Source organism: Rutilus rutilus, assembly GCF_951802725.1.
Source record: "Rutilus rutilus genome assembly, chromosome: 17".
Classification (NCBI taxonomy): Eukaryota; Metazoa; Chordata; class Actinopteri; order Cypriniformes; family Leuciscidae; genus Rutilus; species Rutilus rutilus.
The window spans coordinates 17,723,581-17,742,655 of record NC_140230.1 but is presented as its reverse complement, the minus strand read 5'-3'; the positions used below and the strand labels follow the sequence as shown (position 1 = coordinate 17,742,655).

The following is a 19,075-nucleotide window of genomic DNA, read 5'->3' as shown; positions in this document are numbered from 1 at the left end:
CAAAACACAACATGTCCTGCTATGAGAAAACTCAGATAAAGAGGCCATTTACTGGAAGTAAAGTGAAAATAGTCACGCAAATGATATAAATTGACATCAAAACATTGCCATTCTCATTTCCCAAATTACTAGAAGGGAAAGCACTATTTGACTTTCATGCAAATGGCCAATTTAGACTGTACTGTTTTAGGGTTCTGTAATGCAGGTCTTTTCATTCTTAAATATTAAGGGTATTAAACATTCTTTCATTTTTAAATCATTTCTTTTTATTTTACTGCAATGATAATATAAAAGGCATTTACTGATTTTTCATACAACTGTATTATTATATTTTGGGGTCCTCCTTGGCATGAAATAATAATGAAAAGCTGCCCATTCTTGTGGTGCAGGATCTCTGCACGTGAGAGCGTTGTTGAACTTCACTACCCAGAAGACAATGCGCTCAGAGCGTCATTGTGCGTCAGCTCCAGTTTCCCAGCCAGCAACCACACAGAAGAAAGAGGAGGCGCACAACCTTACCGATAGAATAGTTCAGGGATCTTTATTTTTTAACGATTATTGCTGTTTAAATTGACATATACACTACGCGCCTGGGCCAGTCTACCGGCACTCTTTACCCCCGCTCTGGCACACACGAAACCCGATATGAGCGGCAGCGGGCGGCCCAGGACTAGCTCGTTTGCTGAGCCTCCGGGGGTCCCTGGAGCCGCTGCAGCCGCCGCCGGATCAGCCGTCGCCGGTGGAAGCTCTTCAGGAAAGACGGGGGGCGCGCAGGCCTCAGCCGGGAGTTCGTCTGGTTTCGGAAACCTAAAGCTGGGCAGTGAGTATCATTCAATGACATCACACGACGATCACAATAAATGTGATGATGGTAGACTAATAAAAGCCGAAGTGCTAGTCAGTGTAGCATGATGTTCATTAATTTGTTTGATTATTTTGTAATGATCGCGTTAACCTACTTTAGGCGGCTAACTGGCTAAGCTAACGTGAGCTTGTTTTTGTAGACGGATCAAGGGCTTTGATTGCGCTAACTATATTAGCTCGACAATCCTTCATCAGAACAAGGGCTAAACACATATGTTATGATCGATATAAGTGCATCATATTTTTGGCCCATTTCAGAGCTGTTTTAAAATACGAATCGTGGTCTGTTGGATGTTTAGACGTCGTTGTGTTCTTCAAGATGTGCTCGCTTGGCAACAAAGCTCAGTTAGCAGAACATCTAACAGATTGTATCTTCAATTCTGCTTTTAATGTAAATATTTTTTATCTTATGCCACCCTGGATGCATTTAATCGCATCATAACTGTCCTTAACATTATTCTGACCGTGAAATTATGTAAGTTAAGAATAGAGAGAACTAAAGTGGTGTTTGCTTGTGCATATAATTAAAAGGAAAAGATCAGAATCAATATTTACAACATGTTATGAATGGAATGTTTAACGACTCCCTAATCACAATCTAATAGATCATTACTAAGCTTTGAATTTAAACACACTGTCCTCCTATGAAGGAAAATTACCATTTTGTAAATTTGTGGTTGGGCTACTGTGAAAACTAGTGTTTTCCCTGGAGGCATAAACCTCTTCATTTGGTGCTCTATAAATGATTCCCAGTGACTGCAGTGCTGGCAGCAGCGTTCATCTGCACTGGTGCTGACTGCTGGATTTCCATGGGAAGTGGTGATGGGTGTTATTACTAGGAATGAGGGGAGAACAACTGGGTGGATGGATGTCCGACTGTAACCCATGGTCCTCTGAGAAACCTTGAACCAGTTGTTACAACACACAACAGCCATTGCTGTTTTTGTCTACATGTTTTCTTCAGCCTAATATCCATTTTTTAATTGGCCTGCTGACATTTTGCACTCGCAACCTGATACATTTTAGCCACATTTTTATCAGGAGAAAAGCAGTTGAGTTTCCTTTTACGTGCATATTCCTTTACATATGTGTAATATATATTATTAGATTTTTATTTGCAAATAGATGAGGTATATATACACAGTTCTGCTGAAATCAATGGCAAAAGCATCCTTCAGTGCAGCTTTTTTCACTGAAAGCCACTAAGTAGCATAAACATGACCGCTGACTGAACACAAGACAGTTTCGTTGAATGGCCTTAAATCTCTCTCTCTCACACACACACACACACACATCATGGGAGGTAATACTAGCAAGTATTTTAATGACAAGCTTTGGTTCTGACATTTCAGAATCATGACAGTACAGGTTCTATGTGGTGATTTTGTGAGTGAATTATTCAGTCACGTGACTGGTTTAGCAATTTATTCTGTGAATGTTTCCCTCATAGTTAATGCGCTCGTCTCTCTGAATAAAAATTGATCCACCTAAAATGTAAAAGTGTATTTTGGTGTTTCTATATTGCTTTTTTAAATGCAACATCCAAAAAATTTCATTAGATCTTGTTTATGTGATGGCCATATTAACTGGCCATTAACTCACGGTATCCCGTATCCCACTTGAAGCAGTGTAATTCTGATAAAAACTCAATAGCAGCAACCCGTCTCCATCATGCATGACAACAGCTGTCTGCTCCGCTTTCATCCAGCAAATAATAATTTTGCCTTGTAATGAAACAAAGCATTTGTTTTGGTAAATCTGTCATTCCTTTTCTAAATCTAAACTGACAGGAATTGACGGACAAAACATCACCCTATGGCTTTGTTTGTCTCCAGGCATCCCCATTATCCAGGTCTGCTCTTGTCCACAGGTGGAAATGTGGTCAGATTTTAGCTTTCTCATCCTCCACCCGTGTTCAAACAGACTTAAAGGTGTTTCTGCTATTTCTAGTGATAAGCTCTGCTCGTTGTTCTGTTGTGTTTGGACACGCTTCTTAACATGGGTGTTGGATTACTATTAACACCTGTCAGACAGAGTGGCAAAAAGGCATAGCCTGCTGGATAAGAGAGCGCCGATGAGTTTAAAAAGATCTACCTGTTGTAGATCAAACACTGGTTAGCTGTTTGCTTGACACAGCCTCAATATTTTCATGTTTAATTGAATTTCAAGGAATAGTTCACCATTTACCCACCTTTGTGTCAATCCAAACATGACTTTCTTACATGGAACACGAGGAATCGAGGCATTTCCTGTGCAATTATAATAAATGGGCACTGGTCATTTCAGGCTTCAAAAAGCATGTAAAGCACAATAACCGAATCATAAATCTTGCATGCGACTTGTCTTTTCAAATCACCTACTGATTAGAAGTATTACTAATGTTTTTCTCAGTTGAAATTACATGGTAGCTTCATAATTAATACTGTCAGCCATTTTACTGTGTTTTTACCATGAGGAGCTTGTCTACCACAAATCCTGCCGCATATAATGACTACATGGACGTTACACAATTCTCATAGAACACAAATTACATTTTACACTCACATTTATTGTGCCAAGTAAAAATTTCCATTTTCTGGTAGTCTTAGTCAAAATGCTGCGTTATCATCCCAGAGAAATTACATTATTTTCCAAGCGGAGTAGTGAATAATGTAAAAAAAAAATGAAATGAATGCTACATTTTTGTTCATATAGGCCTGGTTTCACAGACATGGCTTAGATTAAGCCAGGATTATACCATAGGTTGCTGACCCCTGATAAAGCATTTACTTCAGGTTGTACATGCTAACACAGGCTCGCATGGTGTCAATCTTCATTGTGATTCTATTGATCTATGACAGTCAGATGTTTCAGTCAGTGACCATTTGTTTTGTTTTTTTAAACTCATTTTGTTGTGTCTTTAGGGGATAGTGGGAAAGTGACAACGGTAGTAGCCACACCAGGGCAGGGTCCCGACCGTCCTCAGGAGGTTTCGTACACAGACATCAAGGTGATCGGGAATGGTTCGTTTGGAGTGGTGTACCAGGCTCGACTCATCGACAGCCAGGAGATGGTGGCCATAAAGAAGGTGCTTCAGGATAAACGGTTTAAGGTAAGTATGAGAAAACATGCATATGTGCAAACTAATGTCAGTATGATAATAAAAACACCCTGAAATATATCAAATCTGCATGCACACACAAGGCAGAATGCTGCTTTCCAAGTCCAAAATGAAAGGTTTTTACTTTTAATGCTACATGCCTTTTAAATCGGGCTCCTACAAGCACGTTGTAATTATTTTGACAAGTTGCGATTTGAACTGTGATATAAACGTTCAATATCTCGTGTTGCTTTTGCTTAGATTTCAAAGCTAAAAGAACAAAAAGGCTTAAGATCGCATCGAAACACCCCCTTTCATGTTCAACAGCTTGTTCATAAAATACAAAGTAGCAAGCAATGCCTTATGACTCCAAAGTAAGTTGTTTTGTTCAGGCTCGGCTGCCTTGAGGAAGTGTTGCTCTTTACATTTTCAGAAGACCTGAACCTCTTTCAAATAGACCCCAAAGTGAACCAAAAAAAAAAAATGTTTTCTTCCCTTCAACATTGTACCTGGGCTTAAAGTCTGAGCTTAACTTTTTTTTTAAATCCTCTTTAGTTGTAATAGGGTATGAGTCCACATTGTTTTTCCACTTAAATATTAAGTAATAATTACAATTATTAAATTATGTAATTATTCAATATTTAAGTTGAATTAAGATATACAATTAGAAATGTAGTGTAATATAATGCAGTCATAGTTGATCTCATTCTGTCTGCAAAACTTGATTTTCTGCATCTTTTACATTTTGTATAGTAATTTGTAAGTTATTCAAATGTGAGCCAGGAGTACTTGCCGTTCACAACGCTTGTAAAGCTTTAAATGGCAATCTCTCATCTCAGACCTGAGACGCATGTTAATATCAAATGTAAATGGAACCACTCTGAGTGTGAAAACACTGAATCATGAGTGTGTGTGGTATCTTACAGCCAGCATAGGGCTGCACATTCAGAGCAACACATTTTCGCAGATGAATTCATTATAAGATAGATGTTTGATTTTCATCCGCTTTTACCGTTCTTCACACGTCATTTCTTTGTCTACAGAACCGTGAGCTACAGATAATGAGGAAGTTGGACCACTGTAATATTGTCAGGCTACGCTACTTTTTCTACTCCAGTGGAGAAAAGGTAGGTTTTTCTATCCAACCTTGCTTTTTTTTTTCTTCAAGTTTTTATATCCCATCAATATTATTTTTTCAAATTGAATAATATGTTTGAAGAATATTATTTTTCTTTACCAAACTAATCTGCATTCTCTTCTCTCTCTCTCTCTCCTCAGAAAGATGAAGTGTATCTAAATCTGGTGCTTGATTTTGTACCAGAAACCGTGTACAGGGTGGCACGCCATTTCAACAAGTCCAAGACCACCATCCCCATTATCTATGTCAAAGTAAGTCTCTGTGTTATCATGACTGTTGCTACTGTGCCCATTCATATGTACATGGACAGTAAACAATAACATCTTTCTCTTCTTCTCTCTTTCCTCCCCCACAATTTTTCTATTTTTCTCTTTCTATCTCAGGTGTATATGTATCAGTTATTTCGCAGTCTGGCGTATATTCATTCCCAAGGCGTCTGCCATAGAGACATCAAGCCACAGAATCTCCTGGTGGACCCAGACACAGCTGTACTTAAACTGTGTGACTTTGGCAGGTGTGTGTCCTGACACTTCTCTGTTTGACATGTATTTGCAGTGCACCCATATATAAGATGGTCTTTAGGCCCCAGCATACTCCAGACGAAGTTCTTTTTTTGCTCTTTGCTTGGGGGCAAAAATGTTTGAAATACCTGAGCTGGGGTAGCCTATACTGTTGGCGTACATCCCAATGCCGCCCATTCTGCTAGGAGCAGTGTTTGGCACTCCAGTCAAATCATGACACGTTAATAGCACTTTATACAATAAATTGCTTTAAAACAAGCAGCTTTATGGTATTAAAGGGTTAGTTCACCCAAAAATGAAAATTCTGTCAGTAATTACTCACCCTCATGTTGTTCCAACCCCGTAAGACTTTCGTTCATCTTCGGAACACAAATTAAGATATTTTTGATTCAATCTGAGAGCTGGCTCACTCCTCCATAGGCTTCTATGTTATTGAAACTTGCCGGCCCGGAAAGTTAGTCAGTCCCTCCAGTTTTCCGCGATTCCGCGATCGCTGAATACAACGCAAAATCAACAAAATGTCGAATTTTTTTGCAATCCTGCATAATTCCTAATTTAACTGCAAAATAATCACAAAAATGAAAAAGACCTCACAAAACATTAAATTATAATCACCCAATTGAAACATCTCTAGTTTAATAAAAATTTCAATGCATTTTTACGTGGATACAGATGTTGCGGGAAAAGGGGAAACTCCTTTTCCTCGATTTACTGAAGCCTATAATGTAAAACGCATTTTGCAGCTGCACAGCTAGCACAGTGAGTGTCTGGCTCACTCATTGGCTGTGCTGCGGCAACTGCACATCCAATGGTGCGGGCGCCTCTATGATATTAGTCCCCGCAAAAAACGCCGTTTTAGCAGGTTTAACGACTGAAGGGACAACTTGCCAGGTTACTATAGTACGGCCGGCTACGCAATACTCGTTCCCTACTCTCAGGGAACTGAGGTTACGATAGTGACCGAGTAGTTCCCTTTCGAACGGTCACTTCGTATTGCGTAGCTATACACAGTGGGGACGCCATGCAAAACGCCGCGCTATAAGTAACTGGTTTCCTTAATGCCTTCTGTAGAACTGTGTGTAAATCCTGAGTTGAGGGGTCCTGAGCTGCAGTATAAATTACTACACCTGCTGTTAATATTTACATAGGTCAGGTAGAAAAATTGCCCATAGGTTGTTTTAAAAGTTAATTTGAGAATTTGATTAGACCAAAATAAACAAGCTTTATGCATTTTGTTTGTGATTTGTGTCATGTATGACTATTGTGCATCTGACATAATACTATTATGGTAAATGTGATGTCCTAATTATAAAATATAAAAACCGCAAAAAATGTCACAAATTTCTGGAAGTTACCACCACAAAATCAGTCATTTTGATCGCAAAAATCGTGAAATCCTGGAGGGACTGGTTAGTAAAGACAATGTTTGAAGTATAACAGCGCAGCGCTTCTGGGTTGTACGTCAGAACGTAGGCTCACTATTGGCCGACGCTGGTCATGTGTGTGATTCTGGCCAATAGTGAGCCTACATTCTGATGTACAACCCAGAAGCGCTGCGCTGTTACACTTCGTGAACTCACTCAGAGGCCCACATAGAAGAAAATGAATAGTTGAATAAAGTCGTTCTTTATTTATTTTTGCGCACAAAAAGTATTCTCGTCGCTTGATAAACTTATGGTTGAGCCACTGTAGTCACTTGGACTATTTCAAACATTCTTTACTAACTTTCTGGGCCGGCAAGTTTCAATAACATAGAAGCCTATGGAGGAGTGAGCCAGCTCTCAGATTTCATCAAAAATATCTTAATTTGTGTTCCGAAGATGAACGAAAGTCTTACGGGGTTGAAACAACATGAGGGTGAGTAACTACTGACAGAATTTTCATTTTTGGGTGAACTAACACTTTTTTTTTTTTTTTTTAGCTTTAAAGGGTTTGTGTTACTTTCAATTAGAATTACAGCTCTTCAGTGTGTTTTTTTTATTTATTTATATTTTTTAAACTCGCATCTGTCCTTAATGGACTGAAAAGAAGTAATGAACCTGAGAAGAATTCTGGAGACCTAAAGCACACCTAATTATGGCCACCTAATTCGCCACAGGCCAGTGATAGTTCGAAGGTGTTTACCAGCCAGGAAGTTTGCTTTGGCAAGCAGTTTTGAACATTTTGAAGAATATCAGGCCAAACAAAAGTCACAAGTTTGTTGTTTGATTATGCTTTAAATGTATTAGAGCCTTTACACTATGATGGGTCTCGTAACAGATGGGTTTGCTTGTGTGCCAAACTTGTGTGTATTTGTGTCCTGGATTGGGGGTCTCACAAATAGATTTAGGGTGCTTTCAATTAAGTGTGAAAGCAATTTGGACTTGGGTGCTGCTTTGTTCAGGAAGTAAAGTGACCTGCGCTTGCATTTTAGCCAATGACGACATCTTTAGTTCAACAAAACACATGTAAGGGATGACAGGGGTGGGGATTTCCCTTGGATGTGAGCGTGCATTGTAATCGCGCATAGTGAATGCAAGCAGAGCGGCAAATGAATGGCTCGCAATCAGCGGTTTCCTTTAAAGTGTTCGTTAGCAAGCAGCATAAAGCCGCCTTCATGTGACGCTCATACAGTAAATCCAAGTGCGGTACACTCTGCTTTTGCATAATAGCACTAAATGAATGAAAAACTAGTGATGTCAATCGATTTGAAATAACTATCGCACATTTTTCTGTAATAATTTCACACTGAATGTCAAAATTCATGTAGAAACAACAGAAAGACAGACGGTTTATTTTAAATGTTACTATGGATGAAAGGCAGTAATAAAGACAGACTGCAGCAGGTAGATGAGGCTGCTGTCACTTTAAGACCTGATCATGTACATGACGTGGATCTGACATGCATCCGATTTTTCTCAACTCTTTACATCCATTTAAGACTTTTTAACCAATTTAAGACATCATTTTATGTTTATATCCATTCAAGTGCAAAAGATAACTCAGTGTGGTACTGGCTAGCTGTCTGAAGTGACTTTCTGTGCTTGTGTCTGTTGTGTGTCAGAGACGCTTTACAGACAGCACGCCAGTTCTGAATTGAGTTCTCTTTTGCACCTTATTGCCCTTGAATTGTTTAAAAGTACTTGAATATATGATAGCATGACCATTTAATGTAACGCAGCCAAAGAATGCCAAAAAAAACCACACAAAAAACTGATGCTCTGTTAATCGCATTAAATATTTAAGTGTTAAACTGATAAATAAATAAAAACTCAATTCATTCGTTTTGACAGCCCTATACAAAACACAATGTATTGACCTGCGTCCTGTTTTCCATCATGCGGCGTGCTCGTTTGTGATGACGTTAGATGAACGCAAATGCACCAGGGTTTGATAGAATCAGGTTGAGGGGAGCACCAGGAACGATCGCGCTCGAACCACAGCAAACCTGCCCAGTGTGAAAGCCCCCTTAGAATCAGATCTTTGATGTGATTGATTCTCAATGCAGTTTTATTTTTTAGCAATGGTGTAGGGTTTTTTGTACACCTTCATATGCTGCCCACTACATCAGTTTTACACGCGTGTCTCGTTGATAACATGTTTATAATCCCCCGTCGTGTTGTCTCCACAGTGCAAAGCAGTTAGTTCGTGGGGAGCCCAATGTGTCATACATCTGTTCGCGGTATTACCGCGCTCCTGAGCTAATATTCGGAGCCACGGATTACACATCCAACATTGATATCTGGTCAGCCGGCTGTGTATTAGCAGAGCTGCTTTTGGGACAGCCCATATTCCCCGGTGACAGTGGAGTGGACCAGCTAGTGGAGATCATCAAGGTGAGAGGAAAATCGGCATTGTTTTGTGTTTTATGAGTAAGCATAGACGCACATTATAATTTTCTCTCTGTCCACCCTCTGCAGGTTTTGGGGACCCCGACAAGAGAACAGATCCGAGAGATGAACCCCAACTACACAGAGTTTAAATTCCCACAGATCAAAGCACACCCTTGGACAAAGGTAAAGCACCTGTTGCTACACTAGCCATGAAGGTTCTCAGTTGGCTCACGGAAAGAAACATTTAGGTCTTTACTGAAGGTTAAATTGGTGATGCACCAAAATGTTTTTTTACAGAAACCCTCATTTATTAGCCTGGAAATCCAGACCTAAATCTAAAAGATTAATGGTCTGGCGTCGATTAATGAAAATCGGCCAGCTCGAGGGGCGGCACCAAGCATGCATTTGAAAATCTCACTGCACGCAATTGGATAACACTACGACCAATCACAACAATAAACCCCATACGCTACCAGCGGAGCTAACTGGTAGATTATACTCTTACCGTATCCGGTCGGCAAAACAGCAAAAACGATTCGAGTGGCGTCTTCTGTTCCTGTTTTAGATAAAAAGCCAAGTCTAACTCATTCATTATAGCAGCCAAAGCCGTTTCAAGCATCTGGTTTTCATCCATAGCCATCTTGCAATGTTTACTAATGACTTCGACGTCACCGCTCTGTCGTCATCTGTTTAGCTCGCCTCTGGCCCGCCTATATCAGATAACCCGATGTGATTGGTGCAGCTCAGATCAAGGGGCATATTTAATGAGCATCATTACTTGACACCAGAGTAACTCGCTGAGCAAATTCAACTTGTGCTCTCGCGAGAACTCTGGATTACCAGGGTACTCATTTATATGAAAACTGAAACAAAAAAAAATCTTTTTTTAATAATGAATTCATCAAATTTCAATACTTTAAATGAAAACAGTCTTCTATGTTAACTAGGGCTGCACGTTTTCAAGTTTTTCATTAACCGTTAACCGAGGCCCTTAGCAGTTAATACTCGGTTAACCATAGTGTGCGCGCCGCAACCCCGAGATAGGCGTAATTTGCGGGTGAGACATATCCCCACGACCCCACCACTATTTTCTAAGGTCGATATTGTCCCCACCACTTTTGAAACATCTCGCGGCAGGAATACCAATACAAATAAACAAAACATCTCCAGTTAACTAGCAGAGCATTCATTTCATTCGTTTTTTTTTTTTTTTAGGCGATCTAGCGCTGAAATGTTTTGTTTTTTAAATCAAGTGATCAAAGTGCTCGTTGCCGCTGCGATCGAGAAGGGTCTTGTAAAACGTGCGGAGGTATTATTAATTCGTGGCCACGAAACAATTCACCTGAATATTTACCAGTTCACACACACACACACACCAAAAAAAGGAATAAAAAGCTGTACGAGAATAGTCGGCCTTCACTGAAGAGCTATCTTCACAGGTAAGAAAAACAGTTTAATAATTATTATTAATTCGTGGCCACGAAATAATTCACCTGAATATTCACCAATTCACAAAAAATAGGTCTTTAGCATTCACTAATTAATTATCAAACTGTTTTTGGCCACGTTGTAATTCGTTAAATCAAAATGAGGGAGGGAATTTGTTCAACGTGTCCACGATTTATTAAAACGAGGGAACAAATAAGTCGTCGTAACAACTAATTATTTAGATCAGTGGACAGGGAGCATAAGAACAAACAGTGAGAGAGCCCCGGCCGCGCGCGCGCACTCTCACCGCCTTCAAACAACACGAGCGCTGTATTGCTCTCTCTCCCTCGCGCATATCAACACAATAGTAAAAGGTCGGAAGACCGATTGTGTTTTATAGATTAGTAGTTTGTTCAGATAAAGTGTTTGATTAGCAAGTACATGTTTAGGAAATGCATAATACAAATTGTATGGGTTAATGTAACGGTAAACGGACTCTGCGGGTAAAACTGTTGTGATGAAATTGCGCATGCTCGAGGTAAAACTGCTGGGGTAATGCTGCGGCTCTGCAGACAGATATTATTGTGCTGCCATCAGTGGCGCGGATACTATGTTTGTTTCTGGCTCGCGCACAGCCTTCACTCTCGCACAGCCTTCACTCTCGGAAGCGCGCTTTCTTTGCCCGCTTCATATTAGAAAACTGGTCTAGCGGTCTCTGGTGGTGCAAAAATGTATTACAACTAAATTCAGTGCACGCCATTGACGCCACTTAACCGAGCAAAATGTTTCACTCGGTTACGCAATTTTTAACGGTTAATCGGTTAACCATGGACACCTCTAATGTTAACCATTTAAAAATTGCACCTAAGTTTTTATATCAACTTCTTAATGATATCATTTTTTACTCGGATTAATTTGAAATATTAACAAATTAAACGGCTGTAATAAGTTTTCATGACAGATTTATTTAAAAATATCTTAAATAACAACAGTTGTAAATGTTTCTCTCAACCTATGTTTATTTGTGTTGTAGCTAGTAGTAAAGTGGAAGAGAACTTTACAAGCTCTGCAGCTTTAACTGAGGTGTCTGCAGCAATCTTTTAAGCCACATTCAAAAGCGTCAAACTACATTGTTTGAATTTCATTTTAAAATTGATAGAATTTCAAAGCTCAGACTTAATGATGTTTCAAAAGTATATCAGAGAAAAAAAAAAAAAAAGCTTATGGCGATTGTTGTATGGCAGGTGCGCTTTAAATAATGTTTAGTGAAGTTTTGTTCACGCCGCAGCTGAAAACGGCATAGCCTAAAAGATCTTTGTTCATCAAAATGAAGATCATCAAATTTGAGAAATCGGTATTGTCAACCCAGCCCTAGCATCCACACAGCTGACATGTTTCGCTGGTGTAGCTTATGTGCACGAAATAGACACTGACTAATTTGCCATCACTGTTCCGGCCAATAGTTTTGGCCCTCCAAAACTGTATAGAAAAGATATTTTCGGTTGCTGAAATTTTGGTGCATCACTAGATTAATCAATACCCGATGCTATAGATGCAAGTCTTTAACTTCTAAACTGGTTAGATGTGACGTTTCCCTGTGAATCTGTGCGTTTGTGTTAGGTGTTCAAGCCGAGGACCCCTCCTGAAGCCATCTCATTGTGCTCTCGTCTGTTGGAGTACACGCCGGTGACGCGGCTCTCACCGCTGGAGGCCTGTGCACATGCCTTCTTTGACGAGCTGCGCCAGCCCAATGCACGTCTGCCTAATGGCCGAGAACTTCCCCAACTCTTCAACTTCAGCCCTGTGGGTGAGTTGAACTGAGACAACTGCCACTTCTGTTCAGATTCAGCCTTGTCGGATTAATCGGATGCTCATGCTCTCTCTTTCTTTATCTCTCCCTCTGTCTCTATCTCACACATGTTAGGAAAATCTTGTGGTTTAGTACATAAAGGCGTTGCTTACATCTAGTGAGCTGATTTTCTCAAATGCCTGTGTGTTGTCACCTGTCTACAATAGTATTTTACCTAGAATCTAATGTTGTGAGTGACTGATCTGAAATGTTCTTTGTAGACAACAATACAGAAAGCACTCAATACCATCCTACATTATTATGAATAGAATTCTAATAAGCTACAATGGATAAAATCGTCACATGCAACAAAAAATGAAAACTATTTTGTTCCAAATTAATTCTGCCACTATTGATGATCCTAATTGTCTTTCTTTAAAAAAAGTATACTTACTGTATACTTGTCAATGCTAAAGTGTATTTTTTAACATTAGAATACCATTTATTACTGTAAAGCTCTGCTGTTTTGTTGTGAACATGTGTCTTTAACTTTAACTACACATTGTCAAACGAACAACCAGGCAGTAATTAGACTGATTTAAGTCTAATGAACCTAAAAGTAAACACAGCAAGAAGCAGTGGTTCTCTGTTTAAAAAAAAAAAGAACTATCCTTGTATAATAAATTAGCTTGATTAAACCTTGAGCATAAGAACCAGTTCATTTGTCATTAATTTGTGATTTGGGCATCACAGCTTGCACTGTTCATTATTGTACTGCAACAGAAATTATCCTTAATTGCAGAGCAAAGATCTGATTAAATTATATCTGATTACTGCATATAGACTCATAAAGCATTCTTGATCAATATTAAGCAGCACAACTGCTGTCAACATTGATAATAAGAAAGCACAAGTTTCTTGAGCACCAAATCACATTAGAATGATTTCTGAAGAATCATGTGACACTGAAGACTTTAGTAATGGTCAAATATTATTTCAGCAAAACTGAATTTTCAGCAGCCATGTTGCTGTTTTTACTGTATCAAATAAATTCAGTTTTGGTGAGCATGAGACTTTAACATTAAACATTAACTTTAAATAGGGGTGAAACGGATAATCTGTACACACAGCCGCAAGCACCCGAAGCGCGCGCAGAGAGAAAGAGAGATAGAGAGGCGCGTTTCAGAACACTGAATTGATTCTCTTTCTCGTTTCCTTACCCTTGAACGGACACACAAACACAAAATTATGTCTAAATCCCCGTCTTGCCAAGTATTCTCTCGTTCATGTCATAAGTGAACAGTTGAGAAAGAAACGGATGTTGTTGTTTTTTTTGCCGATCCGAAAAATGATCCGATCCGTGGCTCAAAAACTGTAAATGATCTGAACAGTGAATTTTGTGATCCGTTCCACCACTAACTTTAAACATTAACCCCTGGTTTCACAGACAAGACTTAAGCCTAGTCCCAGACTAAAATGCATATCTTAAAATATCAGTGCCTTTTTTTTTGTTTTAAGATGCACACCAGTAATGTTTCTTTTCAAAGGCACATTTATAAAAGCTACTTAAATGCCCTAATTGAACTAAGGTCTAATCCTGGCTTAATCTAAGAACTGTTTGTGAAACCGGCCTATAACTTCTTACTGACCCCAAACTTTTGAATAGCAGTGTATACAATTTATATATATATTAAACAAAGTTTAACTTGAACATAAAATTCGTTCACTTCAGGTATAATTACAATAATGGCTTTTGAGATCACCCTTGACTGTTGACAAATCAGTGTCCCTTTAGGGCTCAGTAGTGTCTGTTTGTTAAAAGGCAGCAAACTATAAAGTGGCCACTCATTGAGCTGAAGTGCACACTCAGTGTATTTATACAACTAGTGCCTATAGGAACAATGTACTGAACACTCCTACTCCAAAAGAAAGCCTGATATGATTTGATGCATCTCCAAATGAATCTTCTCCCACTGCAATAGATCCTCAAAATGAATCCACAAAAGTGAACTTAAGCTAAAATGACAGTTGAGTGGTGTAATTTTAGGACCTAGACTATTTTTTTGGTCTGGAGCTCTGACAGTAGTGAGTGGAATGGTACATTTTGTCATTCAAACAATTTTCATTGAACCTGTCACAACACATGCCTCAAATTTTGGCCTTTAGGAATCTTAGAGGGTAACATAATTTTGCTTCCTGCAATTTGAGACTGCTTTCACATCCAGTGACGCAAGTACAAAGCCATCTATATTGATGGCTAACATCTGTCTTTCTCTCCCCGCAGAGCTGTCTATCCAACCACAGTTGAACTCCAATCTCATTCCTCCCCACGCTCGCTCGCAGACGACACCTGCCTCGCACGGTACTGATCACACATACATGCCTCGTGTCTTTGATTTGCTCTTCCTGTCAGTCTGTATGGATTTGAAAATGCACATGTCCTGAAGTATTTGTTTTTCTGCAGAGGGCGGTTCAGACGGTCCAGCCCAGTCTGGTCCAGCACCGGGACCCCTGAGCAACAACACCTAATTGTTCCCTCAGCATTACTTAGACATCATCACCCCTCTCTCCTCATCCCTTCTCTCTCATTCCTCTCTCTTTCCCAGCAGCAGCTCCAAACAGTCTCTCTTGCACGCTCTCACAAACACACGATCACTCACACTCGTCACCTTGTTATGTGTAATCATGTTCTCCCATGATTGTAGAAGTGTGATGCCCAGATGAATAGCGTTGATCATCACAGGAGGTCGATTTAAATTCAGTGTGATTATCAACCCATGATTGAGTTGATTATCATCTTTAAGTTTGAACAGTGGGAAGGGCCAGTTAGGGCATGTCTGCCCCCTAGTGGCAGGAAGAGCACCGCACAGTTACTGCTCTCTGCCTGAGATGCCATCCATTTGACATTTTAATGAATGATATATGATATCAAGCTCCTTTAAATTCGTTTTTTTGCTCTTAAAATGATACATTTTAGCTTTCTTTTGGAGTTCTTGGACAAAAGCAAGGACTGCAATGTGTTTTATAAAGCAGCGAGCATGAGATGTCAGTGTTGTGTGTGTCCAGATGTGTGATGTTTCTTTGCCGAGACGAAAATGAGCAAAGAGTGTCTTAATATGTGCGTATGTCAATTTTAAGTAATCATTGCACACTTGTGTTTTAAATTTTTTTTTAAGGAGATTATTTAGCGGAGCAGCTGAGACAGGGTTATCTGGGTTTTTGTTTTGTCAGTTTCAGTATAAAAACGTACTCATTTTGTTAGTTCTTTGTGCATGTGCATGCACACACACACACACACGTATAACGCATAGGTCAATCCCATCAATAGCTGTGTTAGCTGTTCTGTTTGAATACAGAATTTGCATTATGGAGTCTACACCTGTGTGTGAGTGTTTCTATACATTGGTGTGCCCATTAAATGTGGATTTAGTGGATATTCATCCAAATTACACGATACATGAGCCCACACGCACACCATGGACACTTAGCAAATGAGACTTTGAAACAGAGCTGTTTGTCTTTCCCTTCCTCCCTCCATTCTCTCTCCTCCTCTCTCATTGCTAATATTGTAAATGCCATGTACCTTTTATTTTGTTATTTTTGTTATTGTTATTCTATTGTCCTTGTAATTAGATTTTTCTCCTAGTGGAGCAGTGCTGGTATGAACAGAAACCAGCGTTTTTCGGTCTCTCTCTCTCTCTCTCTCTCCCCCTCCCTTCCTCCTTCCTTCTATCCCTTCATCATACAACTGTACATAACATTTCATCCAGCCTCTCTCTGCGTCCAGGGAGGAAGACGAAACTGAACAAAATTTTGTTTTTACCTGATATCTCTTTCTCTTACTCTCTCTCCTTTCCCGCCCCCCTGCCTGCCTGCCCTTCCCCCTCCTCATCAGTGTTAATTCTGATCCTTTTATTTATTGTATTGCTGTCTTGATTCTGTTTTTAACAATCTGATGGGGGAGGGGTTTTGTGTGTGATGTCAATTGATGTAACGTTCATATCTCAAACTCTGGAATATTGTCTGATGGAATGTTCTGGAAAGGGCAGGGACACACTACCACCACACACCGGCTGCTCGGCCCATCAGTGAAAAGATGAACGGTTAAAGGGAGAGAGAGGGAGAGATAAACAATGTTTTTGTTTGTTGGTATAAATAATAAACTCATTAATAAAGTTATAAAATGTCTCTGTGGGTTAAATTGTTTATTTATTCATGGATCATCCAATCGTTTTAATACAATTTTGAAAATTAAAGGCCTTGACTTTTTAATACTGTAAAAAAAAAAAAAAAATTTTAATGTGAATATGCTTCTACTCAAAAGGCTAAAAAATAACAGAATTGTTGTTACCTTCATTTTAAACTGTAATCACCATTCCTACTATGCTACCGTTCAAAAGTGAAAGTTTTAGAGAAATATTTTCTCAGCAAGGATACATTTGATCAAAAGTGGCTGTAAAGATAATGTTTTATAATGTGACAAGATATTTCTATTTCAAATAAATGCTGTTCATTTGGAACTTTCTATTCATCAAAGAAAATATGTTTTACAGAGAAATATTAAGTAGCACAAATGTTTTCAACATTAATAATAATAGGCAATGTTACATGAGAAGCAAATCAGTATATTAGAATGATTTCTGAAGGATCATCTGACACTGCTGCTTCGCCATCAAGGAATAAATGACATTTCAAAATGTTTAATTGGAGAACAATTATTTTCACAATATTACTGTATTTGTTTTATTTAACCATTAAATGTATATTTTCGTGACAAATTTTTTTTTAAATTATGTTTGTAATTGGCATTAAAACTTATTGTTAAAGCATAGGTGTAGGCTTAAAGGTTAGGTACAAAATACTGCCATCATAACATTCTGAATAAAATAACCTTGTTTACGTGTTAGTTAAATGGAGAGAATAATTAAACTGCTGTCTAGAGCTCAGTAGGGTTGAAGTTGATGCCCCAATGATCACCAGTATTTCAAATCTGACTGAACATTCTTCAAAATTCAGTAGCTATGTTTTCGAATTAGCTCATAGCTTCAGCTGAGGCCGGGTCATGATTTTGAAATGCCTTATTGCATTTGTATGATTGGACATTTGCATTGCCTGGCATTCAAAGAATAACGGCATCAGATGTTCACATCGGAGTAGATTTTCAATTAAGAACTGAAACTATGTGTTTAGACTGATCACTGTGCACTGAAAACAAAAGCCAATCAGGACGTCTTGGTTGTCCTCTATTCACACAAAGATTGGGTATTAAGGTTTGAGATTACAGGGTAGAGATATGAGATTAAATCACGCAAAAAAACAAACAAAGGTTAATGTTGTTTGTGTTGATATGACCTTATAATCTTCATCATTTTTAATTATAGTCTTAGGCCTAGTCTTATGTTACTGACTGCATTCATTTGCCAAGGCCATGAATGAATTTGTTCTATTTTTCTTTCAAAAAGGTGAAACTCCACTGTCTTTTGTCTAGTGCATTTGCAAATATTCATTAATTCCACATTTGTTGGTTTTTGAGCAATATGGTGGGCAACAGCCATTACAATTGTATGACAAACAATAGGCCTGCCATTATTTTCTTCAATTATTCAAAATTATTACATTTCTTATCCTAAATGTAACCGCCAATAAAAATGGTTTGGAATCTGTATCTGCCAAACAATTGAGTTATAACAGATAAGTGTTTTCACAAGGTGAAACAATTTATGAGATGCGCTTTACTACAAAACAGACCCAATCCCTGAGAAGGAAGTAAATTGTTGATATGAATCTCACCATTAGCCTACTATTTAGCAAATCTGAAACAAAATTAATTCCCTTATCAAACTATATAAATATAAATGTATCTTGTTCATGTTCTTATAACATTCCAAAGTATGCATAAGTGTGAAGAGAAATTATGCTTAAAGGCTAATTTCCAAGCTTCTAGTGATTGCTTATAATAATTCGACAGTTTAAGGGTCAGACAATAGCAGAAATATTAATCCGACACACATTTCAAATAATAAATTGGTGATATAAAACCATATAAAATTCTAATGGGCAAACAATGTTTTATCCAATTGATTAAAAAAATAATATTAATGGGAGGGCCTACTGAAATCAAGAGCATTAAGTCTTCCTTCTGAATAAGTTCTGATAATAGTTTATCTTTTTACATATTCAGTCCTGTTTTTCCAAATAAACCTAAATAACGTTCTATCAATATCTAAGCACATACATACAAAGAGAGCCTCGGAATTCCCTCAGTCTGGGAAAGGAGAACACATCTAAGGATAGCCAGGTTCCTCTGAGACCAGCAATTAAAAAGTTACAGATGGACATTTGCAAGTTTAAATACCAAGATATCTAACCACATACATCTGAAATGTCAAAATTATGAACAGTCAAAATCTTTATTTACTATGATTGACAGAAAGGCCATAGGCA

General features: G+C 38.6%; 1 protein-coding gene across 1 annotated transcript; it reads left to right on the top strand.

The window, feature by feature from the left end:
• The first annotated feature begins 389 nt into the window (after window positions 1–389).
• On the top strand, window positions 390–16,819 carry gsk3ab (glycogen synthase kinase 3 alpha b). The gene is made up of 10 exons (XM_084435438.1): window positions 390–820; window positions 3,768–3,955; window positions 4,987–5,070; window positions 5,222–5,332; window positions 5,465–5,595; window positions 9,213–9,417; window positions 9,502–9,597; window positions 12,463–12,649; window positions 14,916–14,993; window positions 15,096–16,819. The coding sequence occupies exons 1-10, from the start codon at window positions 646–648 to the stop codon at window positions 15,158–15,160; spliced, it is 1,320 nt and encodes a 439-aa protein (XP_084291564.1). The 5' UTR covers window positions 390–645; the 3' UTR covers window positions 15,161–16,819.
• The last annotated feature ends 2,256 nt before the right edge of the window (window positions 16,820–19,075 follow it).